This window comes from Bos indicus x Bos taurus, chromosome 10, assembly GCF_003369695.1.
Source record: "Bos indicus x Bos taurus breed Angus x Brahman F1 hybrid chromosome 10, Bos_hybrid_MaternalHap_v2.0, whole genome shotgun sequence".
Lineage (NCBI taxonomy): Eukaryota > Metazoa > Chordata > Mammalia > Artiodactyla > Bovidae > Bos > Bos indicus x Bos taurus.
The window spans coordinates 23,748,373-23,775,645 of NC_040085.1; the positions used below are offsets into that span (position 1 = coordinate 23,748,373).

Below are 27,273 nucleotides of genomic sequence, written 5' to 3' on the forward strand. Positions count from 1 at the left end.
AAAAGCTGCTGAAATTCATTCTTTCCTTTAGTTTTCATCCTCTCTTAGGGTTAGCAAGTCAGGCTCCCCCGTCCCGGGGGAAAGGTGGTAAGGGTACATGGTTAGCTTCATTTCAGAGCTAGGAAAAGCAAGGCCCACAGGATGATGAAATGCTTTTCCCAAGCTCTGTAATAACCCACCACACAATGCTGTCATTCTCTGAAGCAGCATCATACTTGCAGTGTCTTGATCTCGCCATCTACACTCCAAAGAATGCCAGAGTTGGGGTTAAAGCACAGTGGTAACTGGAGTTTCTGTGGATATATAGTTTCACTATATCCTGCTGGAAAAGTAGGAAGATAATTTGTCCCTCTGAATAAAGCATGAAAGACTTTCTCTTCTCTCTTCAGTGCACAAGTAAATATGTTTCTGTGTAGAAGGTCCACATAAGGAAGAGAGAAAAATAATGATGTGTTCCACTGGGGGTAATGCATGTTATGTGTCATACAAGCAGCAACTGTGTCAAAAGTGGAAACAAACTAAAACTTGACTGTTTTATTTCTTAAATGCATGTGTCAGTATGAACAACATAAGGCTGGATAGAACAGAAAACTCATTCCATTGAGAAATGATTCTGTAGACCCAATTCTGCCAATGAATAAGGTCATTCAGTCTTTCTAGTCTCTGTTTTCTCATCTGTAAGATGGGAACATTGGACAGACTGACCCAAAATCCCTTCCAGTTTTAAAGCCCTGTGACTCCATAAGAAATTCATGGACTGTTCCTTTAGGTTGCAGAACTCTCTCCGTACATATTTCCATGCTATAATACAATTGATGTAGTTTACATTTTGAATGAAATAAAAATATATGCTGTAGAGTGTGCATTGGGTTTTATCACTGTTTTGACTGCCGTAGAATTAGGAATCATGTCTGAGCAAAAGCGGACATTGCTCCTTTCTGATTTTGCTCCGAAATATGTGTGTTTGGAATTATAAGAGAGTCCCTTAAGAAATTACTGCAGTTATTGCCTTTCTCCACCTATGCACTTCTAGTCTTTTAATAACTGAGAGCCAAAATTCCCTGACCAGTAGTTTTAATTTGCATTAAAAACAGATTTATTATTTACAGAAGCACAAAGAATTTATGGGACTCAGAGCTGCAGTTCCAGCTTGGATCTCGCCTAATCATAGCCATGGAATCAATTAACAGTTCATCTGTGAAATGTGATAAAATCTTATGAGATACATATTGCCCAATAACTGAGAACGAGATGAAAGTATGCTCCATAATAGTAACGGGGCTTCAGGGTTTTACAATCGTTGTTGAATAGAGTTCCATTAGAAACTCCGTATTCGGGATGGCCACAAGAAAAAAAAAAAAAACACTGTGTCTGAACAGATGATAGAGCATTGAGTAATAAACCCTGGCCAGTCATTCTTGCTTTGATTAGTTTCCAACACCCTAGAAAAGGGGGCCATTTATTTAAGTGTTCTTGCTCATGGCAAATGAGCTTGTGGGGCTTGGAGTGGGTGGGGGGAAGGATTGAGTGCAGAGCTATAAATTGCTGCAAAGCTGGTGGCTCCAAGAAGGGCTGCTTGGGGGGCCTGGGTAGTCATCTGGGAACAAGCCTCCATGGGGTTGGTCAGGAGTTTCTTAGTGATATCTGGGAATCACCCTTATAAAACCTGGGTTCTTTTCCAACCCAGATTAGAGATCATTTTTAAGACCAAAAATGGTTTTTCCTCCAATCCTTGCTACATCCTCAATTATATGTATTTTTGTACATTGGTGGTTTGTATTCCTATATCATGATAAGCTTTAAAATGTAGCCTTCTTAAAGATCATATAGTCTATGTCTCTTATTTTACCCTTGAGAAAATTGAGAGTCAAGTGTTGAATGATTGACCCAAGACTACAAAGCCAGCAGATGCCAGAATAAGGATAAAACAGGCCGTTTATCATCCATGAAGCACTCAGATTAAGAATTCCCTGCAAGCTCTCTCATGTCCACTGGTAGTAGTACAGAACCAACATGGCATCAGTGTTCCATGTAATCCTTCAGCATAACCCAAAGAGTGGGTAAATGACATGGATTTGAGATGAAGAACAAACCCCAAGTTTTTACCTATGTACACCCTGAAACTATTCATGCTGATTTTATGCAGATAAGATGTGTCCAAGAGTATTCCCAATCATGTTGAATTTCTTAGAAAATTGGCTTCAATACTTAGGCTTAGCATAAGCCACCGTGACCGCTAGGCCTGGGCTTCTGAGCTAGAAAAGGCATGTGGGTAGCGGGGGCGGCGAGGAGTTCTGAGTGTCTTCTCTCCTAATGGGTTTTGGCATTGACAGCTTCTCACCCTCCACCTCACAGTTTGTTATTCCTCTACATTTGCAGTTTTGAAACAACAGTAGGATATTTTGGGATGAAGCCAAAGTCTGGTGAGAAGGAGATCACACCCAACTACGTGTTTATGGTGTGGTACGAGTTCTGCAGTGACTTCAAGACTATCTGGAAACGGGAGAGTAAAAACATATCTAAAGAAAGGTAAGGTTCTAATAGACTGATTAACGCTGGGAGTCTAGGAAACCACCTTCTCAACCCTAACGAAGCATGTACATCTCACCCGTGTCAGTATTGCCTTTCAGATCAAGTGAACGTCAGGGAAGGATTATTGAGAGTTTATAAGGAAATGTGGGGGTGGGAGGGCTTGCTGTCCACACAGGCAGATACTCTCACGTGATCTGATAAGTTACACTTTCTTAACCCCTTCCAATTACTAGCTAGTAAATGAAAGGGGAGCTGTGCTAATTTGCAACAGATTGCTTCTCTGTGTATTTTCATGTCGGCCCAAGCTAAATGAGGCAGCCTTGCTGTCGCAGACAGTACAGACAAATAAAAGTGAATGCTTTTCCCATTAATATACTGAACTTGCATCAAAGGGAAGTCTCTGAGAGTCGGGCCACACTTAACACGGTGTGGAAGCCCCGCTCTGGATTTACAGCGCCACTTCTGACTCCCCGCATCCTGCTGAGGACATCAAACTGCGTGCCGCTCGCCTCATTGCAGCCTCCTGATTTTATTAGTTGGGGGTAGGAGGAAAACCTCAGCACTGAATATAGGGAGAGTGTGTGTGTTCGTTCTCCTTAGAGAAAGACTGCATTTGGCCCTGTTGATCAGGGGAAAAAAAGGCATTTCTGCTTGATCAGTGTTTTGATCAGGTTGCCACTGTTCTACAAAGGGTGTCATGGATTTAAACTTCAAACAGGTCTTGCTACTACTCCTGCAGAACAGATGTATGAGAGTGTCATTCAAAGTGAAGTTGGAGACAAAAATTCAACAAATGAAGGGAAGTGGTTTAATTGTAGCATCTATATCTCACTAAACATTGAGACCCTAAAGTCCAAATTTCAGTACTTTTGTTCTTTACTTTGGAATCAGAGAAAAGGTATATATAAAATATCTATACACATACAGACACACACACACAGTACACTAATATACTTTACCTTATAAAGCTACCTCAAAGGACTCATAATTTAGAGATTTCTTGACTCAGTTCTACTAAATCTATAAATATTTTCTCCAGGAATTTTTTAATATGTTTGCTTTCTAAGGAAGTCACAGAGCTTTAAAAATGTATCAACATGTCTTCTTCCCACCATACCTCTTTTGGAACATGGGAATTAAACCGAGTATATCCATTATAGAGTGAAAGCAGAAAAAAGTTAAGTGACATTGTTAAGCAAATAGATTGTTGATAACAGCATGAAAAAAAATCCTAAAAATCTTGACATCCAACCCATCGTTCTCATCCTGCAATCTCTTGTTTAGCTCTTTAAGCTAAAATAAGCTTCTGTGGAATGCATTCTGTGTTTTGTGAGCCTCAGAGAAAAGTGACAGAGGCAAGTTCTTCTGTCTCTAAGGAGGTAGCAGCAGGCCAGTCAGCTTTCCATGTCCACACCCGAAGGCCAGGGAATTCCTTAGCGGGCCCTGAATGTCATGCCTTTGCTTGAGATTTTTACATCTTAGATTTTAATCATAGCCCTTAGTGAATTTATCCTTTTCGTTGGAGCCCTGAAAATAGTCCCAGAAAACCAGCAGAGAGGGTAATGAATCGCTTTTCATTTGAATAAACTACTATTGAAATACTGAACCATGTTCCAAATGGAGTTTTTCCCTATCACAGAAGTTAGACCACACTCACTCTGAGCCTGTGGTGGTTCCAACTGCCCTTCAGAATGACCTGTCCTCCTAGTGATGGGCACTTGCTGTGCTGCTTCCTGGGTATAGCTGGTGAATTGCCCACTTCACACTCTGTAAACCAACACCTTTAAAGGGTCATGACTTCCCGGGACCCTTTTCAGATCTCATTTAGCAGTTTCAGGGGTTTCTTCATTCCAGCCGTGCTTTGTGAGATGGATCACCAAGGTTTCCAACCTAAAACATCTCTGAAAGTTAATGGTGGCTCATAAAATATTTGTGGAATCAGCTTGTTTACAAAAATCATTTTGTTAAGAAACCTTAGCACATTATATGTATTATTGCTCATCCAGTTTAAAACAAACTTGGTAATAATCTGGGGTTTTCTCAGGAAATGAGGGATTTTTCAATTGTTCTCTATATCTGCTAAGGGTTTTAGCTTTCAAACTATTGACATCACATTCATTATGGTGAAATAAGAGAACTAACTCAAATTCTTCTATTATAATCAAATGAGAAATAATATGCCTGCTTTAATGATGGGAAACAATATGATTGCTCTAGTATTATATTTAATGATGTTTGATGTTATCATTTTTGTAGTACTTTTCCCAGAAATCCAATAAATCCTAACAACACTAAATGTCAGGGGGCTTCCCTGGTGGCTTAGACAGTAAAAGAGTCTGCCTACAATGCAGGAGACCCAGGTTCAATCCCTGAGTCAGGGAGATCCCCTGGAGAAGGAAATGGCAACCCACTCCAATATTCTTGCCCAGAGAATCCCATGGACAGAGAAGCCTGGCAGGCTACAGTTCATGGGGTCACAAAGAGTCGGATATGACTGAGAAACTAATACTTTCACTTTCAGCATAACATAATATGAAAACATCCTCAAAAATTAAGTTCGTAACCAAATGAAAACTTAATAGCTTGTAATTATTAGGGAAATAAACTATAATTTGGGATCCAATAACTTCATCCTGCTTCATTTTCAGATGTGTTTGAAGGCCAACTAAAATCCCCAAAATCATTGGGAAAACCTAAGGATCAATAATAGTGTTTTCAAAGGGACAAAGTCACTTCCAAATGAAATGGAAATTTTGAAAACGACTTTAGGCCACTTGAAGTCGATTTTAGGTGACAGACAATATTTGCTTCTTATTCTGCTTAACGTGGTCTCCTTGAATGCACATTAGTTTGATGCAAAACTGAATGATGCAACTCCATTGCAGGGTAACAAGTACTCTTCATGAGACCCAGAACAATGTCTAAACACACAGATGACTGATTGAAACATTCAATATGCTTGTGCCTTACAAATGAATGATATACCCTATTATTAAGCTGATGTCAGGACACAATTCGGTATTTTAGTAGAAGAGACAGTACTTAACTGGGGGTATGGTTTACCTGTAGATTTACTCTGTCAGTGGAAGAGCAAGCTACTATATGATGGTATGAAAGTGAAGTCGCTCAGTCGTGTCCGACTCTTTTTGACCCCATGGACTGTAGCCTACCAGGCTTCTCTGTCCATGGGATTTTCCAGGCAATAGTACTGGAGTGGATTGCCATTTCCTTCTCCAGGGGATCTTCCCAACCCAGGGATTGAACCCAGGTCTCCCTCATTGTAGACAGACACTTGATCGTCTGAGCCACCAGGGAAGTCCTATAACAGCATTAAACTTTGCTTGTCATGAAAGCCATTATTAGGCCAAAATGGCAAGCTTCTAAGACTGGACACAAATTCAGAGTGCCCCGCTCCCTAGACCTCAGTCTGTGACCCACCCAGTCCTCATGCCTCCCAAGTACTAGAACTTACCTTCTAGTGAAATGTACCAGACTCTGCTACCCTTCCTGAGTACTGGCAGCATTCCATAGTATAAAAAATGACTTCTGGATAGAGAGTTGAAAACCAGCATTTTTATGCGATTAGTCTGCTTTATGATCTTGGGCCAGTCACTTATTGCCTGGGGGACCCAAATATCACATTTGTAAAAGGTATATATTGGGATGAGGCAGGAACTAAATGCTTACTAAGATCTTTTCTGGTTTGAAATCTCTATGAATCAAGAAACTATTTTATTGTAATATTCTGAGAAACTGCATTTTCTTTCTGAGATAATGTCCCTTACCTTTGGTCCTGAGCTCATAGGGGACTAGACCAAAATACATTTCAAGCCAAGGTCTGGTGGTGAGTTGGGGAGAGCTTTGGAGACAGGCAGAATTTCCACTGTCCTCTTGGCCTTAGTAACTGTCAACAGCTACCTTGGCTCATACCCTTTGCTCCTTCCCTAAAATACTAAGGTTGGTCTTGAAGACCACATTTTTTTCATTAAAAGTACACACACACAAAATTTTCCTCTGCTTATCTGCATCCAACATTGCATTAGCTGGTTTATGAAAGTTCATCAAGATTTTTATTCTCAGAAGCAGCTTTGGTTCAATTTTACTTTTTCATTCACTTTTGTATTTGTGTCTCTTGACATGCAAACATTCAATGAATTTTTGTAACACATATTTCTTCCACTTATTAAATCAATGGGTTATTTGAACCATATGAGTAGTGGCAAGGAGGTAACTTAATTTTTGCTGCTATCTCCATTGACTATTCTTTACTCACTTTCTGCTTTTTTGCTTTTTTCCTGTTTAATTACTCTGGCATATACAACTCTTCCTTATGAAATTTCCCACTCTCTAGGATATGTTAAGACTGCTCTCCACATGTGCCCACACATGCATACATAGAGGCCACAAACCACTGCTATCCACAAAATGAGCTATGAATTTGCAAAAGGTAAAGAAGTCCCAGGGGAGTCATGACTCCAGGAATAAAGTCTTGACAAATAATTCAACCCTGAGCCAAGGCAAACTTTGAAAGTACCATTTAAAAACCCATAATGGCTGAGTAATGAGTGAATAAGGAGTTTGGTAAATTTTATATGAAATGCAAATAAGACATTTTGTTATATACATAACTATAATTTACACTAGGGGGGAATGGACTGTTAGTTGGGGTGTTTTAAGTTCAGCTAAATAACAACAGAGTTTTTGTTTTAAGTGTACTAGTTGCAGCAATTATGGTTAATTATGCAACATACCCTTGACAGCAGATGGTTCAGAGCTGTTGTGGGGTTATCCCAGAGCTGTTCTCAGGGCCCCACTGCTCAGGTCACTTTAGGACCAGGAGCTGGGGACTTGGAGTGGCCATCACTCAACCCACAAAGAAGCTGTTGATTGTAGTGTAGACATCACAAGAATTCCTCTCTTTATATGATAAAGTTATTCCTGGAAAAAGTTCCATAAGCTAAAATTTTTATTTATTGAATCATGATCATTACAGTAATGTCTAACAAGTTAACTTGCTTTTCCCCAGCCCTCTGTTATGTGGTTAAATGATTTATATACACTTAACTGCTATAAAGGGGCTTCCCAGGTGACGCAGTGGTAAAGAATCTGCCTGCAATGCAGGAGACCCGGGTTCAATCCCTGGGTTGGGAAGATCCCCTGGAGAAGGAAATGGCAACCCACTCCAATATTCTTACCTAGAAAATTCCATGGACAGAGGAGCCTGGCAGGCTACAGGGGGTCATGGGGTCGTAGAGTCAGACACTACTAAGTGACTGAACACATATACACAACTGCTAAGAAACTTCATATTTTAAAGGACCCCTTTAATAATACACATAATCACCTCCTAGTTTATTGGCATAACTTTGAATTTTCCTAAGTCACATGTGTGAACGGTTCTTTACAAATACAGAAACGGTAAATGTGGGCTACAGTCCATAGGGTCTCAGAGTCAGACACAACCGTAGTGTCTTAGCAGCAGCGGCAGCAGCTTATGTCCCAACGAGTTCACTTACAAACAGAATGTGTGATTATCCTAGTCACAAAGAATTAAACCTGCTTATTTCCCAAGCTAAAACATTAAAACCACTATGCAAAGTTAAAAATATGTCATGAATAAGGAGAGGAGATAGTAGATTTTTAAATGGTAAAAATTATGGGATCATTGATTCTCAAAAACTAAAACACCTCTTTTGATCCTCTTTCCTCTGGAAATTAACTATTTCCTGTTCCTTCCAGCTTCTTAAAAGAAGAGTTTATATTCATTTCCTCACTTTCTTTTCCATAACACTCACTCTTTTCTGTGTAAGGATGAAGCCTCTGCTGCCATAACAAAGACCAAAGTAAATTTTACTTTTGCATAACAGTCTGAGTGTAAATTGTTTAGAAATCTGGATCCAGATTCCTTTACTTTTGTGACCACCATCATTAGGCGTGGTCCTTATTCACAAGGCCAAAGATGGCTCACATGATGTCCACCAGCTCTGAGTTCCTGTCAGTGGAAAGGGGCTGGCACACCCTTTGCTTTAAAGGGTGTGGCCCGAAAGGTATGCAGATTTCACTAGGCAGAACTTAGTCTCACAGCTCTATGCAAGGGAGACCAGGTAATGCAGGTTTTTCTAGGAGCCAGGGCCCAGTTAAAGACTGATGAGTGTTAGTCACGCAGTCATGGCTGACTCTTTGTGACCCCATGGACTGTAGCCCACCAGGCTTCTCTGTCCATGGAATTCTCCACACAAGAATACTGGAGTGGGTAGCCATTTCCTTCTCCAGGGAATCTTCCCAACCCAGGGATCGAACCCTGGTCTCCCACATTGCAGGCACATTCTTTACTGTCTGAACCACTGGGGAAGCCCTGATTTCTGTTACTAAGGAGAGCAGGAGAAATGAATGTTGAGACCATTGGCAGACTTGGCCACCTTTCCCATTTGCGGAACCAAGCAGCTGACTTCTTGCCACTACTAGCTTTTGACACTGATGCTCGTTTCTTCCATCTCCTTCATCAGCTCCTCTTTTTCTTCTGTGGATCTTCCCCTGGGTTCGGATCTCAGTTCCTCTTTTCTTCTTTGTACTCTGTCCCTAGTTAATCCCAATAATTCTCACAACTTCATTGATCACCTCTTTGCCCAGTCCTCCTACCCAGAACCAACCTCTTAATTGGACTCAAATCTCCTACTTCACACTGAGCATTCCCACAGGCTGCCCAGCCTTCATCTGCACCTCAGTATGCCTACTCCTCTGAGGCTCCCTAACTTTCTTTGGTTAGGGAACAAATTCATTTCCCTCTCCTCCTCCTCCTAGTTCAGTGGCAGGCTGGAAACTGGAATCATATTAATGCTACAAGATTCACTTTGCACCCATTGCAAACTTCTCAGATTTGCCTCCTCAGTGGCTTCTTTTCCACCCTGTTTTCTCAGTGACTTTGCCCTAGTTCAGGACCTTATGTCTCCCTGGATTACTGCTACATCCTCTGACTCTTCTCTCTGCCTGTAGTTTTTCTGTTTCCTCTTCATTGGCGCTTAATATTGTATCCAGTTATCTTTTTAAAACAGAAGTTAAACCATATATATTTCTTTTTATTTATACTTGGCTGTAACATATATATTTTTAACTTTTTGTATTGGGGTATAGCTGATAAACAATGTTGACTTCTCATCTGTTTCCTTAAACATACTCCTGTTTAAGCGTTTTCTGTTCTGAAATAAAAGGAAGAAAATAAGCCATGATTGGTTCTTATATGTATTAACTCTGAGAGCCTTACAACAGCCCTGAAAAGGTGTATTACTGTTGTACAGCTAAGCAGAGGAGAGAGTAAATGAATTGCCAGCATCACAGTTTCACTCCTAAGGTACAGGATGGGGATAAGAACCTAGGTCTTATGTGACAACTAAAGCTTGAGCTCTTTCAATAATTCCATATTTCTCCCAACTTAGAGCATGAGCATATTTAGCTTTCCTTAGCCTGTTTTCCAGCCTCATTTCCCATATCCTCATCTGCCTCACTCCGGACCTTGACTCTATTCCTCACGTCTGCACATCCTTGCCTGTTTTCTCATTGTGTACTTTCTTTAAATTGCATTGTTCCCAGTTATTTCTTGCTGATCAAAGCAGTCATCCTTTAAGGGCTACCTCCAAAATCTCTCCCCTAAATAAAGGAATTACATCTTCCTCTGCTCTCAGATAGCATATTTTTCTTACTATCTTTAGCACTTAATTCATTCCAACTTGTTATTGTGGCACTTTACATGTCTTTTTCCACCTTTAGGATATAAGCCCATTCCTTGTCATATCTTCTATGGTATGTCTCCAGTGCAGAGCCTGATAATTGTTTATTGATAGAGAAAGGACTTTCCAACATAGTACAAAATGGTGCTGAGTGAGCATTAAGAATCCTGGGCAGAGTGAGTGTGGAGGAGGAAGTGAATTCCTAGGAAAAATGAGGGGGCTAGGGGGCACTTTGGGAAGATGGTTAGCCATCAAAAGGGCCACCCTCTGTAAAAGTTGTAGAAGAGATTCAGAAGCCTGTATGGGAATGCTGGATATCAGTCACTTCCAAATTTGGCAGGTCTTCTAAATCACCTGGAGAGCTTTGTCAGATCTACCAAATCAGAATCCCAGGAGGGTAGAACCTAGGGACTTGCCATTTTAGAAAGCTCCTCATAGAGAGGACGAGCAAGAACACAGTTTGTGTTTGGTTGCTTCAGTACATGCCTTGGCTTCATCCCCTGATGAAATGTATCAGATCAGCTTTGGAGATGGGAGGAAGAAGTTCATATTCCCAGGGAGTCTCACCATGTTCAACCAATCCCCTAACATAAACGTGCACCACTTAATCAGCTTGACTTAAGCACATACTTTTAAAATATCTATTCCTTCTTAAGTGCTCTGAAGCTTCCTATTCTGAAAGAATTTAACCTGGTGATCACGTAATGCCTCCTTCATGAAGCTTTCTCTGATCTCTGTGAGCTATCTTTCCTCCAAAATTTGGGAGGGAGGAAAGAGATGGTTACTGTCTCTTTAATTTGGGTATTAGTGATTTCTTTTCCATTCATTTTGTTATAGACATTTTCCCCTCAAATAAATCATAAGCCCTAGAAGACAATGGAGAAGGGAATGGCAATCCACTCCAGTATTCTTGCCTGGAGAATTGCGTGGACAGAAGAGCCTGGCAGGCTACAGTCCTTGGGGTCTCAGAGTTGGACACGACTGGGTGACTAGCACACACTGAAGACAAGAGCAATGCCTCCATACATATTTGTTCTCTCTCTGGCATCTTCTATTCCCTCATATATAGTGAGTGCTCAGTTAATATTTGTTGAACAAATAAACAATCACTCTGTTTTCATTTGGCATGTTGAAATTGATTACAAAATTTGCTGTCGACTGCTGATAGATGAGAGATCTTATTTATTTAGACTTAGGTGGTAGAATTCCCCAAACATATCCCTTATGGGTTGTTTTTGCTCAAGTATCTAAAATCTTTATAGCTTGGTTAAAGAGGATAGACATGTTCAAAACAAGAAAGACTAGTTATCAGGGTAAAACAATCACCTTCTCTGTTCTTGACTGTATTACTTTCAATTTGTCTTAAAAAAAAAAAAAAAAACTAGGAAAAAAAAAGGAAGTGAAGATCTTTAGGATTCATGGCTGTGCCAAGCCTCAAACCTCTTTAGAGCTCACATAAGAACCTTTGAGAGCATCTGTCCACACTCTATTTCCCTAGCTTGGCAGACAGCAATGGAAACCCAAAGTAAGTCTCCTTCATTCAGCTAGAATATTTCTAAATTGCTTATCTGTGGGACTCCTGACAGCTCCTGCCTTGGGCAGAGAATGGATGGAATGGGGGGCTGCCTGGGTAGTATAATTTGAGGGGCGCCAGAAAGACTGCCTGCTCCACCCAATCTCCCCTGCTTCCTCCCCTTTTTGTTTTAGTCACCCTGCAAACAGGCTCTGATCAGTTCCAGTTTTTGGTGAGACTCGGTTGGTGGTAAAGGTTTCAAAACCAAAGGAGGAGGGGACATCTACAAGCACGTGCATGTCTTCATTATCAGGATTGGAAATGTCTTCCAAGGACTAGCAGTGCATTGCAATTAAACTTGCAGATTTATGTCCCAGGGCCGGCTTGAGTTTCCAAGCTGTCTCCCAGACGCCTCTCCCTGAACAAGGAAACACAATGCTGTTACCTTTCACTCTGCACCTAAATCGCCCAGGCGGCTCAGGGTGTTTCGTCTACCAAGTGCAGAGTGATTGGCTTTAACTGATCATTGCATTCCATTGCAAGTCCAGGACCCCCCTATTTCCACTCCCTTGTGTCTTGGGGGAGACACTCTGCAAACGGAAGCGGCCTTTGTTCTGCAATTAATCATTTGAAGTCAAAGTGTGTTTGGGTACTACTAGTGATAACCCACAAAAGCTATCAAGTGACTGATTGTGTAGCTGGTGAAATGCGGTGTCTAGGAGAACTTCCTTCATTGTAAATAGAAAAATATCTTAGGAATGAGGTAGAGAAAGTTGTCAAATGTAGGAAGTGGAAGTGATGGGCTAATTTATCATGGAATCACTGAGAGGTGATTCTGATGTGTAAGGAGCTGTCTTTTAAGTCTAAGACCTGCCTTACTTTCCGGCTGGTCTGTCTTACCATGGCTGCTAGTGAGACTGGCCTGGGTGCCATGGGGATGGAAGGGTTAGTCAAGGTCAAGGGTCAGACTCTGAAGAGGGAATAAGCATAGAAGAGTGTGTGCCTATCCCAAGTCTGTAGCCCTGTTAGCCTGCCTGAGATAAATGATTTTGAGGCTACCCATTATTTCATATGAGTTCCTAGTTCCCTGGTGGCTCAGACGCTAAAAGCTTCTGCCTACAATGTGGGAGACCCAGGTTCGATCCCTGGGTTGGGAAGATCCCCTGGAGAAGGAAATGGCAGCCCACTCCAGTATTCTTGCCTGGAAAAATCCCATGGACAGAGGAGCCTGGCAGGCTACAGTCCATGGGGTCGCAAAGAGTCAGACACGACTGAGCGACTTCACTTTCACTTACTTTCATTATTTCATATTGTCTCTGGCTGTCTTCTTGGAGTTTTATTTTCTTACCCTTTGGAAACATTCCACATAGACGAGTTTATGATGTTTCCATCAGCTGCTACAGTGAGGGAGAAATGTCTGTTTACATTGAGGAGATGATGAGTTTAATCTTTGTGTTGTAGGTTTTTTTTTTTAATTGAAGTATAGTTGATTTACAATATCATGTTAGTTTCAGGTGGAGTATGCTTCAGTTATATATATATATATTGTATTTTTGGTTGTTTACTGACAATAAAGAGTGACTATTTCATTGGCTTTCATAACTATTATCTCTGTGTAGTAGTTTTATCAAGAATTCAGAAACACACTTCATGGAGTGTTCTCAAGGCAGGTAGAAATAAGGGCAGTTCCTACAGCCCCTGATTTAGAACCCAAGCTGGACCTTTGCCTTCTCCTCCCCGCCCCAGTCCGCCGTGTGGAGAAATATCCTGACTCAGTGAACTGAGGACAGTACCTATGGACACTTGAGGAGTGTCAAAAGATGTAGAGAAATCCCACAGAGTGCCCATACTTTCCTTCTCATGTACTAGGCAGTGGTTAGAAGGGTAACCTGACATAGCAACACCTAAAAGCACGTTAAAAACAACCCCTATGATGTTAACACCATCTGTGCTGCAGGAAAGCCTAATGAGGAAAATACCAGGATGTTGCCCTCAACCTTCTCCATCTAAAGTACCAGAAACTATGTGCAACTGAACTTTCTTAAGCAATCAAGCCACTCCCAGGCTTCCCCAAAGTGTCTTTAAATAGTATTCTTTGCTCCTTGACCTGACGCTACTTAGTTCAAGGCTGCAAGGAGATCATGGCAGGGGAGTGAATAATCTGTTGGTATTTCATCTCTGCAGCTTCTTATACAGTGTCTCTTGTTTTTTTTCTCCTAAAAGGAAACCATAAAAATAGCGCTTTATTATAATAACACTTTACTTATAGAAGAAGGTGTCCCTAATAATGACTGGTAAAAGGCCAGCCCACCTTGGGGAGCCAGACTGGCAAGACATTTATTTAGAAGTATGATCTTCAGTAGGTGCCAATACCTTTTCCATCCCACAAAAACCTTATCCACCCTTCAAAGAGGTCCAGGCTGGAATTTACGAGGCCACAGACAAGGGAATGTTTTTCTCACGTTCCTTTGCTGATCATGTTCTTCTGTGTATTTCAGAATAGCCACCAGAATGAAGAGCTCTCATACTTGGTAGATTCTGGTTCACATGTTTTTGAAGTTTAGCATGAGCCTAGTGACACAGTTGTTTGGATCTTTAGCTTTTATTATCCTGTCTTTCTGGGTGTTATTCACGGCAGCACACTGACTCAGATGCTCATTACTACACATACTGGCACTCAGAGCCTGCTGTGTTCCCTTTCTAGACTATTTTGACCTCTTTAGTGATGAGTGATATTAAGTCTTCTTTAAACAGGTTTACATTACAGCTGGTCAGATTTCACGCTTTTACCAACATGCATTTCAATTTCATGAACTGTGCTCCTGTAATGCTGCTCTTTTCTTTGCCTTCATCCACCCATGTTCCCAAAGCCATTGACTTTGAAAATCATCAGTGAGGATGCGTAGATGGTGTGGGTCATGCAGTGATTAATGTTTCTAGGTCACACCATCCTGGATGGATAACAGAGCTTCCTCTTTGAAGCTAGCAGCACTATAAGTAAAACTGTACCCCTGTAATCCTGCATCACTTCCTCAGTCCCATAGTGAACATTACAAGAGTTGAATGAGCTATTAACAAGTATGCCCTGCTAATATAACCAGATTATCTGTTTTCTACTTGCTGAAATGAATTCATCATCATTTAGAGAATTTCTAACAAATCACACCAATAAGTCTTTAAAACAAAATGGTAATTTGTGGGAGCCATCTACCTGTTTTTTTTTTTTTTTTCATTCTTTTGGAGCAGTCTAGGTTTACAACAAAACTGAGAGATAGGTGAATTTCCTACAGAGATTTCCCGTATATCCTCCTGTCCCCACACATGCATAGCCTCCTCCATTATCAACGTCACTCATCATAAAGACAATTTTTTTTTTTTTAACCAAAGAGGAATATATTGACACACCATAACTACCCAGAGTCCATAGTTTTTACCTTAGGGTTCACTGGTAGTGTCCATTTTCTGAGTTTTGACAAATTGTGTAGTAATATAATCTATTATAACATCTGACATCATACAGAGTATTTTTCACTGCGCTAAATCTCCTCTGTGCTTTGTCTATTCAGATCTCCTTCTTGCCCCACAGCCACTCATCTTTTTATTGTCTCCATGGTTTTGCCTTTTCCAGAACATTTACTCATTTTTAAGTACTGAAATTAACCCCACTCTTTATGGTGTAGATTTCAACCTAAGCTATGATTTGAGATCAGTTGTGTCCAGACACCAGTGAGTTGCCTATGTGACTTTTTAAATTAAAAATATAACCTAGGCTTATACATAAGAGTTATTCAGAGGTTAATAGGCTGACAGTCTTATTACAATTCAGACAGTTATTTGTAATGGGAAAGAAAGGAAACAGAAAAAGTACAGATGACCCAAAGAAAATGTTAATTGCAGTCAATTAAATTGGAAGGAATCTTAGGGTATAATCTATTGGATTCATTTCATCTCCAGTCTAAGGTATTAAGAGCAAAGGAAGTGAACAGAAATTGAAAAGTAGAATAGGGCCGAAATCAGGAAGATCAGTTAAAATTTCCAGCACAAAAACACAAAGAAAATGAATCATAATGAAATGTAATGTCTTTATTAACAGGGAAGTAAGTGGATGCTCCCATGGGCACTTAATTTTCCCACATTTCAGCTCCTCTGAATCTGTCCCCACAATGCCTGTCTGTGAGTCTTTGTCAGAGGCTGTTGATCTTCCAGGCTTAGGACATTTCTGGAAAGTATCAAGCAGGGGAGAATGCAGAACTGGCTGTGTTGTGATTTTTAAAGCTTTGATATTTTATTAAAGCCCCAAAGCTGGAATCTGGTGACTATGGCTGTCAGAAGAATCATTCTTCTGAGAGGCTTTGTCTTCTTAATCAGCTCTTTATCTCCCAGAGATCCCTGGACAGTTCTTTAAGAAGACTTCTCTTGGCTCTCATTCTCCTGGACAAGAAGGTCATTTTTTTCTCCTTCTCCCAGGAGATTCAGTGGGTTCCACTGAGTTCCATACATAGGGTTTTCCAACTTTTTATTTTTTTAAGAGCTTTTTTTTTATACAAATGAAAACTTTCATGGAACCTCAATATATTAAACAAATAAAATTTAACTTTTCTGGTTGAAGCAGTCTTGCAGATGCTGGGGTTAAGAGAATCCTTAACTCTTCCTTCTTTTCCTGAGGCACCTTTGCTGAGTTTTAAGGTATTTTGGAAGACAGTTTGAAAATGCTCCTCTAAGTCATTGGTTATTCCATTAGTGACATGGAGTACGAAACAGCCTGAAACTCTACCCCATCTCCTGTATCTCATTTACTTCTTGGTTGGCTAGTATGCCCAATCCCTATGGTTAAAAATGAAGGCACATCTGTTATTATAAAGTTCAGGATGATTTCAGTATATTCTGCCTTGTACATTGTGAACCAATGAAAAATTAGATGTCAAAAGAATAAAGACATCTTCTTCAGTCTCACAGAAGTCTGGGTTCTGAGTTGGTTTCATTCAGCTGCAGGAATGAAGCTGAATGAAGATGTTTCTACACATCTAGCCTGTAGAAACTCCAAAGTATGCCCAGTTTTAAGATCTCCCAGAAAAGGAGGCTGTAGTATGGAGAATCTGAGCCTTTGAATGGAAAGACATATCACTCTTTGGAATGCAGTTCCCTCAACTGCCTTATGATCCCAGCTGTCTGATGGGTTAAAGAAAAAGTATGAAACTGTCCCTTATTCAGATCTTTTCATTTAGGATGGGAATAATATTTTCTTGGCGCTTTCTACATGGAAGCAGAATTTCCTCCTCAACCAAGGAGTAGAAGCAGAATTCCTTCCCCAACTATCCAAGGTTGTGAATTATTTCTATGGAATTAAGACTGAGCAGGACTGTCAGAGGACACATGTCACCGCCCTGTCTCATATTCACATCTTTCCCCAGTAAACTTTGACAGCAACTGAAATTTACTGGGGCCCTCGATAAGTCTCTAGAGATACATTATAACAAAAAGGAAGAAAAGGTTTCAAAAATCAATTTTACTAAGGCATTTGTAAATTCAAAGTAGTTCTTTTCTTTCTCTAACTTGTTGGTTGTTTTTCTCCCTATATTTCAGATTTTTTTTTTGAGGGTGTGAGATGTAATCTTTGAAATCAAGTCTAGGTATTCTCCTATGAGTAATCATGAGCAACTGTGTGTGATAGAGTAAATATTTAGACAAGAAACAAAAATAGAACCAAGATTTAGGCCAGGACCAAAAATAAGTCCATGAGCAGTGGAGCCAGGGAGGTTAGAAATTGTCTAACCAGTTCTTTGACTGAATGCAAAAAAGTTCTTACCTCGTAAGTGAGAGAGGCAGATTCCAGACTTGGGAAAAGTTGTATAACCTCACGGAGCCTCAATCTCCTTGGGGACAAAGCAGTGTGGATACTTTCAGGAATCCTGGAATGTGTACATAATCTGATACGTATAAATATTTAGCACATTTGGGTGGCCTTGAGCATCCTTTCCTTTTCCGTATGTAGGACTCAACCAGCTACATTTACTGGAGCTAGATTTTTAAATGCTTTTATGTGTTATTTTTTCCCCCAAAGCTAAATGCAGAAAATAATTTTTCTACAACTTCTGGGTATTTACTAAACAGGCTTGTTTAAGGAAGGGGGTGAAAACTGTCAGTGCAAGTCATTTGTCACTTAGATGTTTGCTAACAACTGACTGGTGCCTGGCACTGCTGAATGTGGGATCAGGGAGGACACTCAGATATGCAGAGGCGTAATGACTGTCCTCAAGCGGTTCCAGTAGTTTAAGGGAAATAAGACACCTCTCCAGTCCTAAGAGGAAAAGTTCCTAAGTGCCTTAAGAGAGGGGCAAAGTGCCCCTTTGCTTGAGAAAAGAGCAATTACTTCTGACTAAGAGAGATGAAGGAAGCTTTCATGACGCTGGCACTTAAGCTGGGACTAGAAGAATGGGAAGAATTTGAACACATGGAAGTGAGTAAAAAAGTCATTGAGGGAACAGTCAGAGCAAGATGCAGGGAAGAGAAGAGCCTTGGTACAAAGAAGAGTGAGAAGTTTGACCAGGACAGGAACACATGGAGTGAAGGAAAGGGAAGGAAAGGATGCTTGATAAGGAATCATAGGTAATATGTTTCTTCAGTTTTCATAGCAGTTGTGCTCTTTAGGTGTGATACTACTTCCATTTTAAAAAATTTTTTTTTTTTGGCTTGCTAGATCTTAGTTTCCCAACGAGGGATCACAACTGCACCCCCTGCAGTGGAAGCCCCGAGTCTTGACCACTGGCCCTCCAAGGAAGTCCCTATTTCCACTTTTAACAGATGAGGAAATTGAGGCTCTAAAGGGTTAAGTGATTTGCCCAAAGATAGTATTAAACTAGATCTGGGTCTGAAAAGGTAAGATAGACCAGTAAACTACATTTAAAACAGGGGGAGCATTGAGTGCCAGAGTAAGGAATTTTCTGGATCCTCTACTGTAGTTCTGGCTTCCCTGGTGGCTCAGTAATAAAGAATCCACCTGCCCGAGCAGGAGATGCAGGTTTGATCCCTGGAGAAGGAAATGGCAGCCCACTCCAGTGTTCTTGATGTGAGAATTCCAGGGACAGAGGAGCCTGACAGACATCATCAGTCCTTGGGGTGACAGAAGAGTTGGACACGACTTAGTGACTAAACGACAGCAGCAAGCTACTGCCTGAGGGCCAAATTCACCTCACAGCCAGCTTTTGTAAATCCGTTTCTTAGAATGCAGCATTGCACTGCCATTCAGTCGCATCATTGTAGGGCTCCTTTCATGCTACAACAGAGTAGTCCCAGAGATCCTATGGCTCACAAAGTCTAAACTATTGACTCTCTGGCTCTTTACAGGAAACCTTTGCTACCCTGGCTGTGGTTGATTGGGCATCACTGAGACTTTTTTTGAGAAGGGTGATGACATTCTTAGAGTGATGTGTTATTCATTGATATCATTTTCATCAGTAGGATCTATCGGAGGGAACTAGATAATTTCAAAGACTATTTTAGTAATCTAGGCCCTCGCCCCTGTGCTCTCAAACGATCACAGTAGCCTTCCAGCAAGTTTCTGACCAAAACTTGGAAGCTTAGAGAATCCAGGCAGGCAGCAAAAATGACTGAAGTGTGCCAGGTAAGTGCAAACAAGCTGGTAGCTGGCAGCACCTCACAGCCTCAGGGCTGAGCACGGGACGGACAGTGATGGCAAGTGTTGCAGACTGAGGTGTGGTCACGGTCAAGTGCCGCTCAGTGTTACTGTACCTTCTAGGTTTCTAAGGGAGGCCAGAACTTTGGATTCTGTGTGAAGTCTCTGTATTACCCACGCTAGCTCACATTTGTTTAAACCTCCTGGAGTTGATGGAAACTGGATTTACATTGGTTTAAATCCCCCTTGGCCAATCACACTGCCGGCCTCTTCTCTTCAGTTTCTTCCCACATGATGACCAGAACACTGATGTTGAAGTGAACTTAGTGTGGTCAATGACAGCAGCTGCTGTCACTTCTTCAGCAGGTATAGGACACTTTGAACAGAGTTTTTAAAGGACATTTTTGAGAGACAGACAGGCAAACTGACCAACTGACTGACCGACCAATTATCCAAAAAAATCGATCTCTTGTCAGGTCAAGGCAGTTTTCAAGACCTGCCTACATGCTCTGTTATGACAATATATGTAACATAGCTAGCTGGTCAGAATTAAGTTTCATATCATATGATACAAAAACTATTGACAAATAGCCTTGCCCTCCACCATTAACGTTGCCCTCTAATGGAAAGGATATTTAGAGAATCTCATGAGAGCTTGTTGGTCTGTATTTTGCAGGATTGGCTTTGAGCACGGTTGTTGTTGTTGTTTAGACACTCGGGCATGTCCAACTCTGCGAATCCATGGACTGCAGCACACAGGACTCCCTGTCCATCACCAACTCTCAGAGCTGGCTCAAACTCATGCCCATTGAGTCAGTGATGCCATCCAACCATCTCGTCCTCTGTTGTCCCCTTCTCCTGTCTTCTATCTTTCCCAGCATCAGAGGTTTTTCCAGTGAGTCCGTTCTTTGCATCAAGTGGCAGAAGTATTGTATAGCTTCAGCATCAGTCCTTGCAATGAATATTCAGGACTGATTTCCTTTAGAATGGACTGGTTTGATCTCCTTGCAGTCCCAGGGACTCTTTAAGAGTCTTCTCCAGCACCACAGTTCAAAAGCATCAGTTCTTCGGTGCTCAGTCTTCTTTATGGTCCAACTCTCACATCCATACCTGACTACTGGAAAAAAAAACAACATAGCTTTGACTATACAGTCCTTTGTCAGCACAGTAATGTCCCTGCTCTTTAATATCCTGTCTAGGTGGTTATAGCTTTCCTTCCAAGGAGCAAGCGTCTTTTAACTTCATGGCTGCAGTCACCATCTGCAGTGATTTTGGAGCCCAAGAAAATAAAGTCTGACACTATTCCATTGTTTCCCCATCTGTTTGCCATGGAGTGATGGGACCCAATGCCATGATCTTCGTTTTTTGAATGTTGAGTTTTAAGCCCGTTTTTTCACTCTCCTCTTTCACTTTCATCAAGAGGCTCTTTAGTTTCTCTTTGTTTTTTGCCATAAGGGTGGTGTCATTGAGCATTGAGTATTGGTGATGTTATGGTGAGAGAAAGTGACTTTATATTTTCATGCGCCAGAATGGACTTGAATATTTTCCCCATAACCATTCTTGAGACCTAAGTTTTTACAGTTTGGAGGTTAATGACTTATAATTATTTATTAATTCATTAACTCAGTCTTACGGTCACATACTATATGCCATTTTACAGTGTAAAACGTGAAGGAAAGAAGGTAAAGTCCTATCCCCTGCTTTTGATAAGCTCTGCTACTGCTACGCCACTTCAGTCGTGTCTGACTCCGTGCAACCCCATAGACGGCAGCCCACGATAAACCCAGCCTGCTCCCCCGCCCCTGGGATTCTCCAGGCAAGAACACTGGAGTAGGTTGCCATTTCCTTCTCCAGTGCCTGAAAGTGAAAAGTGAAAGTGAAGTCGCTCAGTCTCTGGTCTTGTGTAAAAAACAGGTGCATAACATGATTGCAACACAGTGAAATAAATTAACCTTGACAGGAGGTATGAACTTTATCCAACCAGATTTCTTTCTTTATGTAACAAATGTGCAGTGGAAAAAAAAGATTGGAAAACATTTCATTTTATTAATAAAATAACCTTAAATGTCCTAGAAAGTCTTAGACAGGACCAACCTTATAATTTACGGGGCTCCTTTTTCAAAAACTGGGAATCTCAAGAACGTGGGAGTGCATTAAATGAAGAAGCCCCATGCAACTGTGCATGTGTGTGCCTAGGCAGCCTCGAGGGCTCAGCATTTTAAAAAATTCAGATGAGCAGTATTTTAAGGAAGTAAAGGATTTTTTAAAAAATTTGTTCTGTAGGTCTCTTTATGGCATGTAAATGTGTGCCAGCTACTGTATCAAGGGCTAGGAACACAGCAATAAAAATGATAGCCACAATCTCTACTCTCATGTATCTTACTGTCTAGCTGAGAGATTTATATATGATAATTTTCCTTAACTGTCCCATTGTGTCTTAATTACATTCTCAGAAAAGCATTTAAATGGCCAGTAAGTTTTGCCTTTTCTTTATACTTTTAATTATATAGAATAATTTGAAAATATAATCCTTCCATGTATAAATATAGAATTTTCCTATAAAGAACAAGTGTCATTTTGGTTATGAGAAAAACAAGGTTAACGTGAAAAAATATATTTACTCATAAATTCTATAATTTGAAATGTAAATTTTATTTATGATACTTACATCAAAGAAACTTGGGAAAATTGTGAGGAAATAGATTCAATCTTCTTTTGAAATTGAAATAGTTTCTTACTTATTTATCTGGAAAAGGTCAGATCAGATCAGATCAGTCGCTCAGTTGTGTCCGACTCTTTGTGACCCCATCAGTTTTCATTCCAATCCCAAAGAAAGGCAATGCTAAAGAATGTTCAAACTATGCACAGTTGCACTCATCTCACACGCTAGCAAAGTAATGCTCAAAATTCTCCAAGCCAGGCTTCAACAGTACGTGAACCATGAACTTCCGGATGTTCAAGCTGGGTTTAGAAAAGCCAGAGGAACCCGAGATCAAATTGCCAACATCCAATGGATCATCAAAAAAGCAAGAAAGTTCCAGAAAAATATCTATTTCTGCTTTATTGACTACACCAAAGCCTTTAACTGTGTGGATCACAACAAACTGTGGAAAATTATTCCAAAAGATGGGAATACCAGACCACCTTACCTGCCTCCTGAGGAATCTGTATGCAGGTCAAGAAGCAACAGTTACAACTGTACATGGAACAACAGACTGGTTCCAAATCAGGAAAGGAGTGCATCTGTCAATCTGCTTATGTAACTTATATGCAGAGTACATCATGCGAAATGCTGGGCTGAATGAAGCACAAGCTGGAATCAAGATTGCCATGAGAAATAAGAGTAACTAAGATATGCAAATGACACCACCCTTATGGCAGAAAGCAAAGAGGAACTAAAGAGCCTCTTGATGAAAGTGAAAGTGGAGAATGAAAAAGTTGGCTTAAAAGTCAACATTCAGAAAACTAGGATCATGGCATCCAGTCCCATCACTTCATGGCAAATAGATGGGGAAACAATGAAGATAGTGACAGACTTTATTTTGGGGGCTCCAAAATCACTGCAGATGGTGACTGCAGCCATGAAATTAAAAGACGCTTACTCCTTGGAAGGAAAGTTATGACCAACCTAGACAGCATATTAAAAAGCAGAGACATTACTTTGCCAACAAAGGTCCATCTAATCAAAGCTATGGTTTTTCCAATAATCATGTGTGGATGTGAGAGTGGGACTATAAAGAAAGCTGAGTGTGAAAGAATTGGTGCTTTTGAACTGTGGTGTTGGAGAAGACTCTTGAGAGTCCCTTGGACTGCAAGGAGATCCAACCAGTCCATCCTAAAGGAGACCAGTCCTGGGTGTTCATTGGAAGGACTGATGCTGAAGCTGAAACTCCAATCCTTTGGCCACCTGATGCAAAGAGCTGACTTATTGGAAGACGCTGATGCTGGGAAAGATTGAAGGCGAGAGAAGAAGGGAACAACAGAGGATGAGATGGTTGGATGGCATCACTGACTCAATGGGCATGAGTTTGAGCAAGCTCCAGGAGTTGATGATGGACAGGGAAGCCTGGCATGCTGCAGTTCATGGGGTCACAAAGAGTCAGACACAACTGAGCAGAACTGAACTGATTTATTTGGTTGAGAAACGTATGTCATGTCTGTATCAAAGTATAGCTTCTCATTATGACTTTTAAAATCTGTGTTCAGATCAGAAGAAGTTGAGGTGAGTTCCTTGGTTTGCTGAATCTCTGGATAATAGCATTAGTTGATTTGGTTTGCTTTCAGAACACATGTAAATAATATTATTGCAAGATAGTATTTAGCTAGTAGCAGCTCCATTAGTATTATTTATAGTCAGAAACTATTGTCATGCGTTCTTCAAGAGTTCCTTTATCTCTGTGATGGAAGATTCCATTATGCTTATCCTTTATTAAGTGTTTAGTTCAGTGGCTCAGTCACGTCTGACTCTTTGCAGTCCTATGGACTGCAGCACGCCGGGCCTCCCTGTCCATCACCAACTCCCAGAGTTTACTCAAATTCATGTCCATTGAGTCAGTAATGCCATCCAACCATCTCATCCTCTGTTGCCCCCTTCTCCTCCTGCCCTCAGTCTTTCCCAGCAACAGGGTCTTTTCCAGTGAGTTGGCTCTTCGCATCAAGTGGCCAAAGTATTAGAGCTTCAGCTTCAGCATCAGTCCTTCCAATGAATATTTAGGACTGGTTTCCTTTAGGATTGACTGATTAGATCTCCTTGCAGTCCAAGGGACTCTCAAGAGTCTTCTTCAACACCACAGTTCAGAAGCAACATTTCTTTGGCACTCAGCCTTATGGCCCAACTCTCATTCATACATGACTGTTGGAAAAATCATAGCTTTGACTATATGGAGCTTTGTCAGCAAAGCGATGTCTCTGCTTTTTAATACACTATCTAGGTTTTTCATAGCTTTTCTTCCACAGAGCAAACATCTTTTAATTTCATGGCTGCAGTCACTGTCTGCAGTGATTTTGGAGCACCAAAAAATGAAGTCTATCACTGTTTCCATTTTTTCCCCCATCTGTTTTCCATGAAGTGATAGGACTGGATGTCATGTTCTTAGCTTTTTAAATGTTGAGTTTTAAGCCAATTTTTCATTCTCCTCTTTCACCTTCATCAAGAGGCTCTTTTGTTCCTCTTCACTTTTTGCCATTAGGATGGTATCATCTGCATATCTGAGGTTATTGATATTTCTCCTAGAAATCTTGATTCCAGCTTGTGGTTCATCCAGCCGGGTATTTTGCATAATGTACTCTACATATAAGTTAAATAAGCAAGGTGATTATATACAGCCTTGACATACTCCTTTCATGATTTTGAACCAGTCCATTGTTACATGTCCAATTCTAACTGTTAATTTTTTTCCTGCATACAGGTTTCTGATGAGGCAGGTAAGGTGGTTTGGTATTCCCATCCCTTAAAGAATTTTCCACAGTTTGTTGTGATCCACACAGTCAAAGGCTTTAGCATAGTCAATGAAGCAGAAGTTTTTCTGGAATTCCCTTGTTTTTTCTATGATCCAATGGATGTTGGCAGTTTGATCTAGATATGTTAATTAATTTAAAACTCACAGTAACACCACGTAAGGGAAGATCCCCTGGAGAAGGAAATGGCAATTCACTCCAGCACTCTTGCTTGGAAAATCCCATGGACGGAGGAGCCTGATAGGCTACAGTCCATGGGGTCGCAAAGAGTCAGACACGACTGAGCGACTTCACTTCACTTCATATATGATTGTTGTTTTTTTGTTTGTTTGGGGGCTTCCCTGTGTGGCTAAAGTTGTAAAGAATCTGCCTTCAATGCACAATACCCAGGTTTGATCCCTGAGTTGGGAAGATCCTGAAGAAGGGAATAGCTGTGCACTCTAGTATTGCCCGGAGAATTCCATGGACAGAGGAGCCCAGTGGGCTACAGTCCATGGGGTCACGGAGTCAGACATGACCGAGCAGTTAACACAGACTCACACACACACACACACACACACACATATAATACGTATGTATATCATACCATTTTATATATAAAGAAACTGAAAGTTGATTAACTCACTCCAAGTTGTCTGATAACTGGCAGAGTTGGAGTTAAAATCAAGCCTCACTGATGCTGAAGCTACTTTGCACCAAGCTTTGATTCCTCTCAGTCCTTTCTGATTTTTAGAGTGCCCTGTGAAAGGGAGACATCATAATTGAATGAGAATCTTTAGAGAAAAGCAAGATAGAATCACCGAGATCAGAATTGTCCTTGAAAACCTGGGGTGTGCATGAGAACCTCAGTCTACAGAACAGTCACAGAGCAATAGGAAATGGTTGACAGTGGGGACAGGATGTTAGGTTATCTCCCAGTTTACCTAATTCCCCTTTTCCAATCACCATCCCCTCCACCACCGCCACCCCCGGATACGGAGAGAACATGGAAAGTGATTGCAGAGCTACTAAGAAATATGGGAATCGGGGGAGGCAATGCTGAGCCTGCATCATGGTAGAAGACCAGTTCCGGGAGAAGAGATCAGAATCCTAAGGCGAAAAGGAACTACTTAGGCAAAAGATGACCCCCAAATTTCCTAAAAGTTAGGGAGCTGCAGGAGGAATAGTAATTCCAAGCAATTCCATTGGAATTGAGGTTAAAGGATGAACAATAGGTGCTCTTGTTGAAAACAAATCTTGCTGGAGAAAACCAAGGAAAGAAGGTGCTACAAGCCACAGCCTCATCTTGATTGCAGATCCCTTACTGATTGGTCTCCAATGCAGTCTGAACAGGATTTGCTCCTTCTGGTGCATTCTTTTCTTATGTGGGTATGGTGACAGTTACTGCTGCAAGCAGAAAAGTTTAGTAGGCAGTGTGGTATATATGTCAGACCTATGCCAGAGCTTGTTCTCACGGCAGCTCTGCAGATGCATTTCTTGGGTTACATAAAACATTGCTCATCTTTGTCTCATTTTTCTTTTCTGATGCACAAGTCAGCATGTTGAATTCATTGAACTAACTTGTGCATGTGGGCAGGGAGATTGGATTATGAAGTGTGTATTTCAAACAAATTGTGCAAAATGAAGTAACAAGCTAAGGCGCTCAGCCACTTCTTCAGTATTAAGCAAGTATGGGATTAGTAATGAGTGAAAGATTCAGATTTGAGGCCCTGAAAAAAAGCATGTTCATTTTTTTATGTCTTTGATGTGAAGACATTTTTAAAACACAGACATTCAAAAACAAAACATTTTTGAAGAAATTTTTAAGTAAACATATTAAAGATCGCAACACACCCATATTCCCACCACCTAGAATTGTTAACATTTTGCCACATATTCTTTAAGATTTTATAATTGAAAATGAAATGTTGTGGATAAAAATGGAATTCTGTTTGACGTTTGTTGTTGGCGTTCAGTCGTTAAGTCGTGTCTGACTCTTTGCAACCCCATGGACTGCAGCACGCCAGGCTTCCCTGTCCTTCACTCTCTCTAGGAGTTTCCTCAGACTTATGTCCATTGAGGCAGTGATGCCATCCAACCATCTCATCCTCTGCCACCCTCTTCTCCTTTAGACATATCACCTCCCAAAGTCATTCTCTTCTTCCATCTTTCTAGCAATAACTTCTATCATGAAATTAGTCTCTTTCCAGTCTGCATGTAAGTATAAATAGATGTTTACATACAGGTGCAGGCATCTGTGAACAGTCTTTTGTGGGCACTACTCCCCAGCGTCTACACAAAGTAGCATAACGCACACACAGTAACAGCACTAGTGAACCTATGCTGCGTGGTTACACTGTGCCTGGAGCAGCACTTCTCAGTCCTTTCAGTGACTCAGCATAGCCCGCACTGTTGTTATCTCCTTTTCTAGGTGC

General features: G+C 40.9%; 1 protein-coding gene across 1 annotated transcript in view; it reads left to right on the plus strand.

Moving 5' to 3' along the window:
* FMN1 (formin 1) overlaps positions 1 to 27,273 on the plus strand; it is a 457,430-nt gene that overhangs the window by 417,220 nt on the left and 12,937 nt on the right. Inside the window, 1 exon segment of the mRNA XM_027553461.1 lies at positions 2,380 to 2,529. Within this exon segment, the coding sequence (XP_027409262.1) occupies positions 2,380 to 2,529 (150 nt within the window).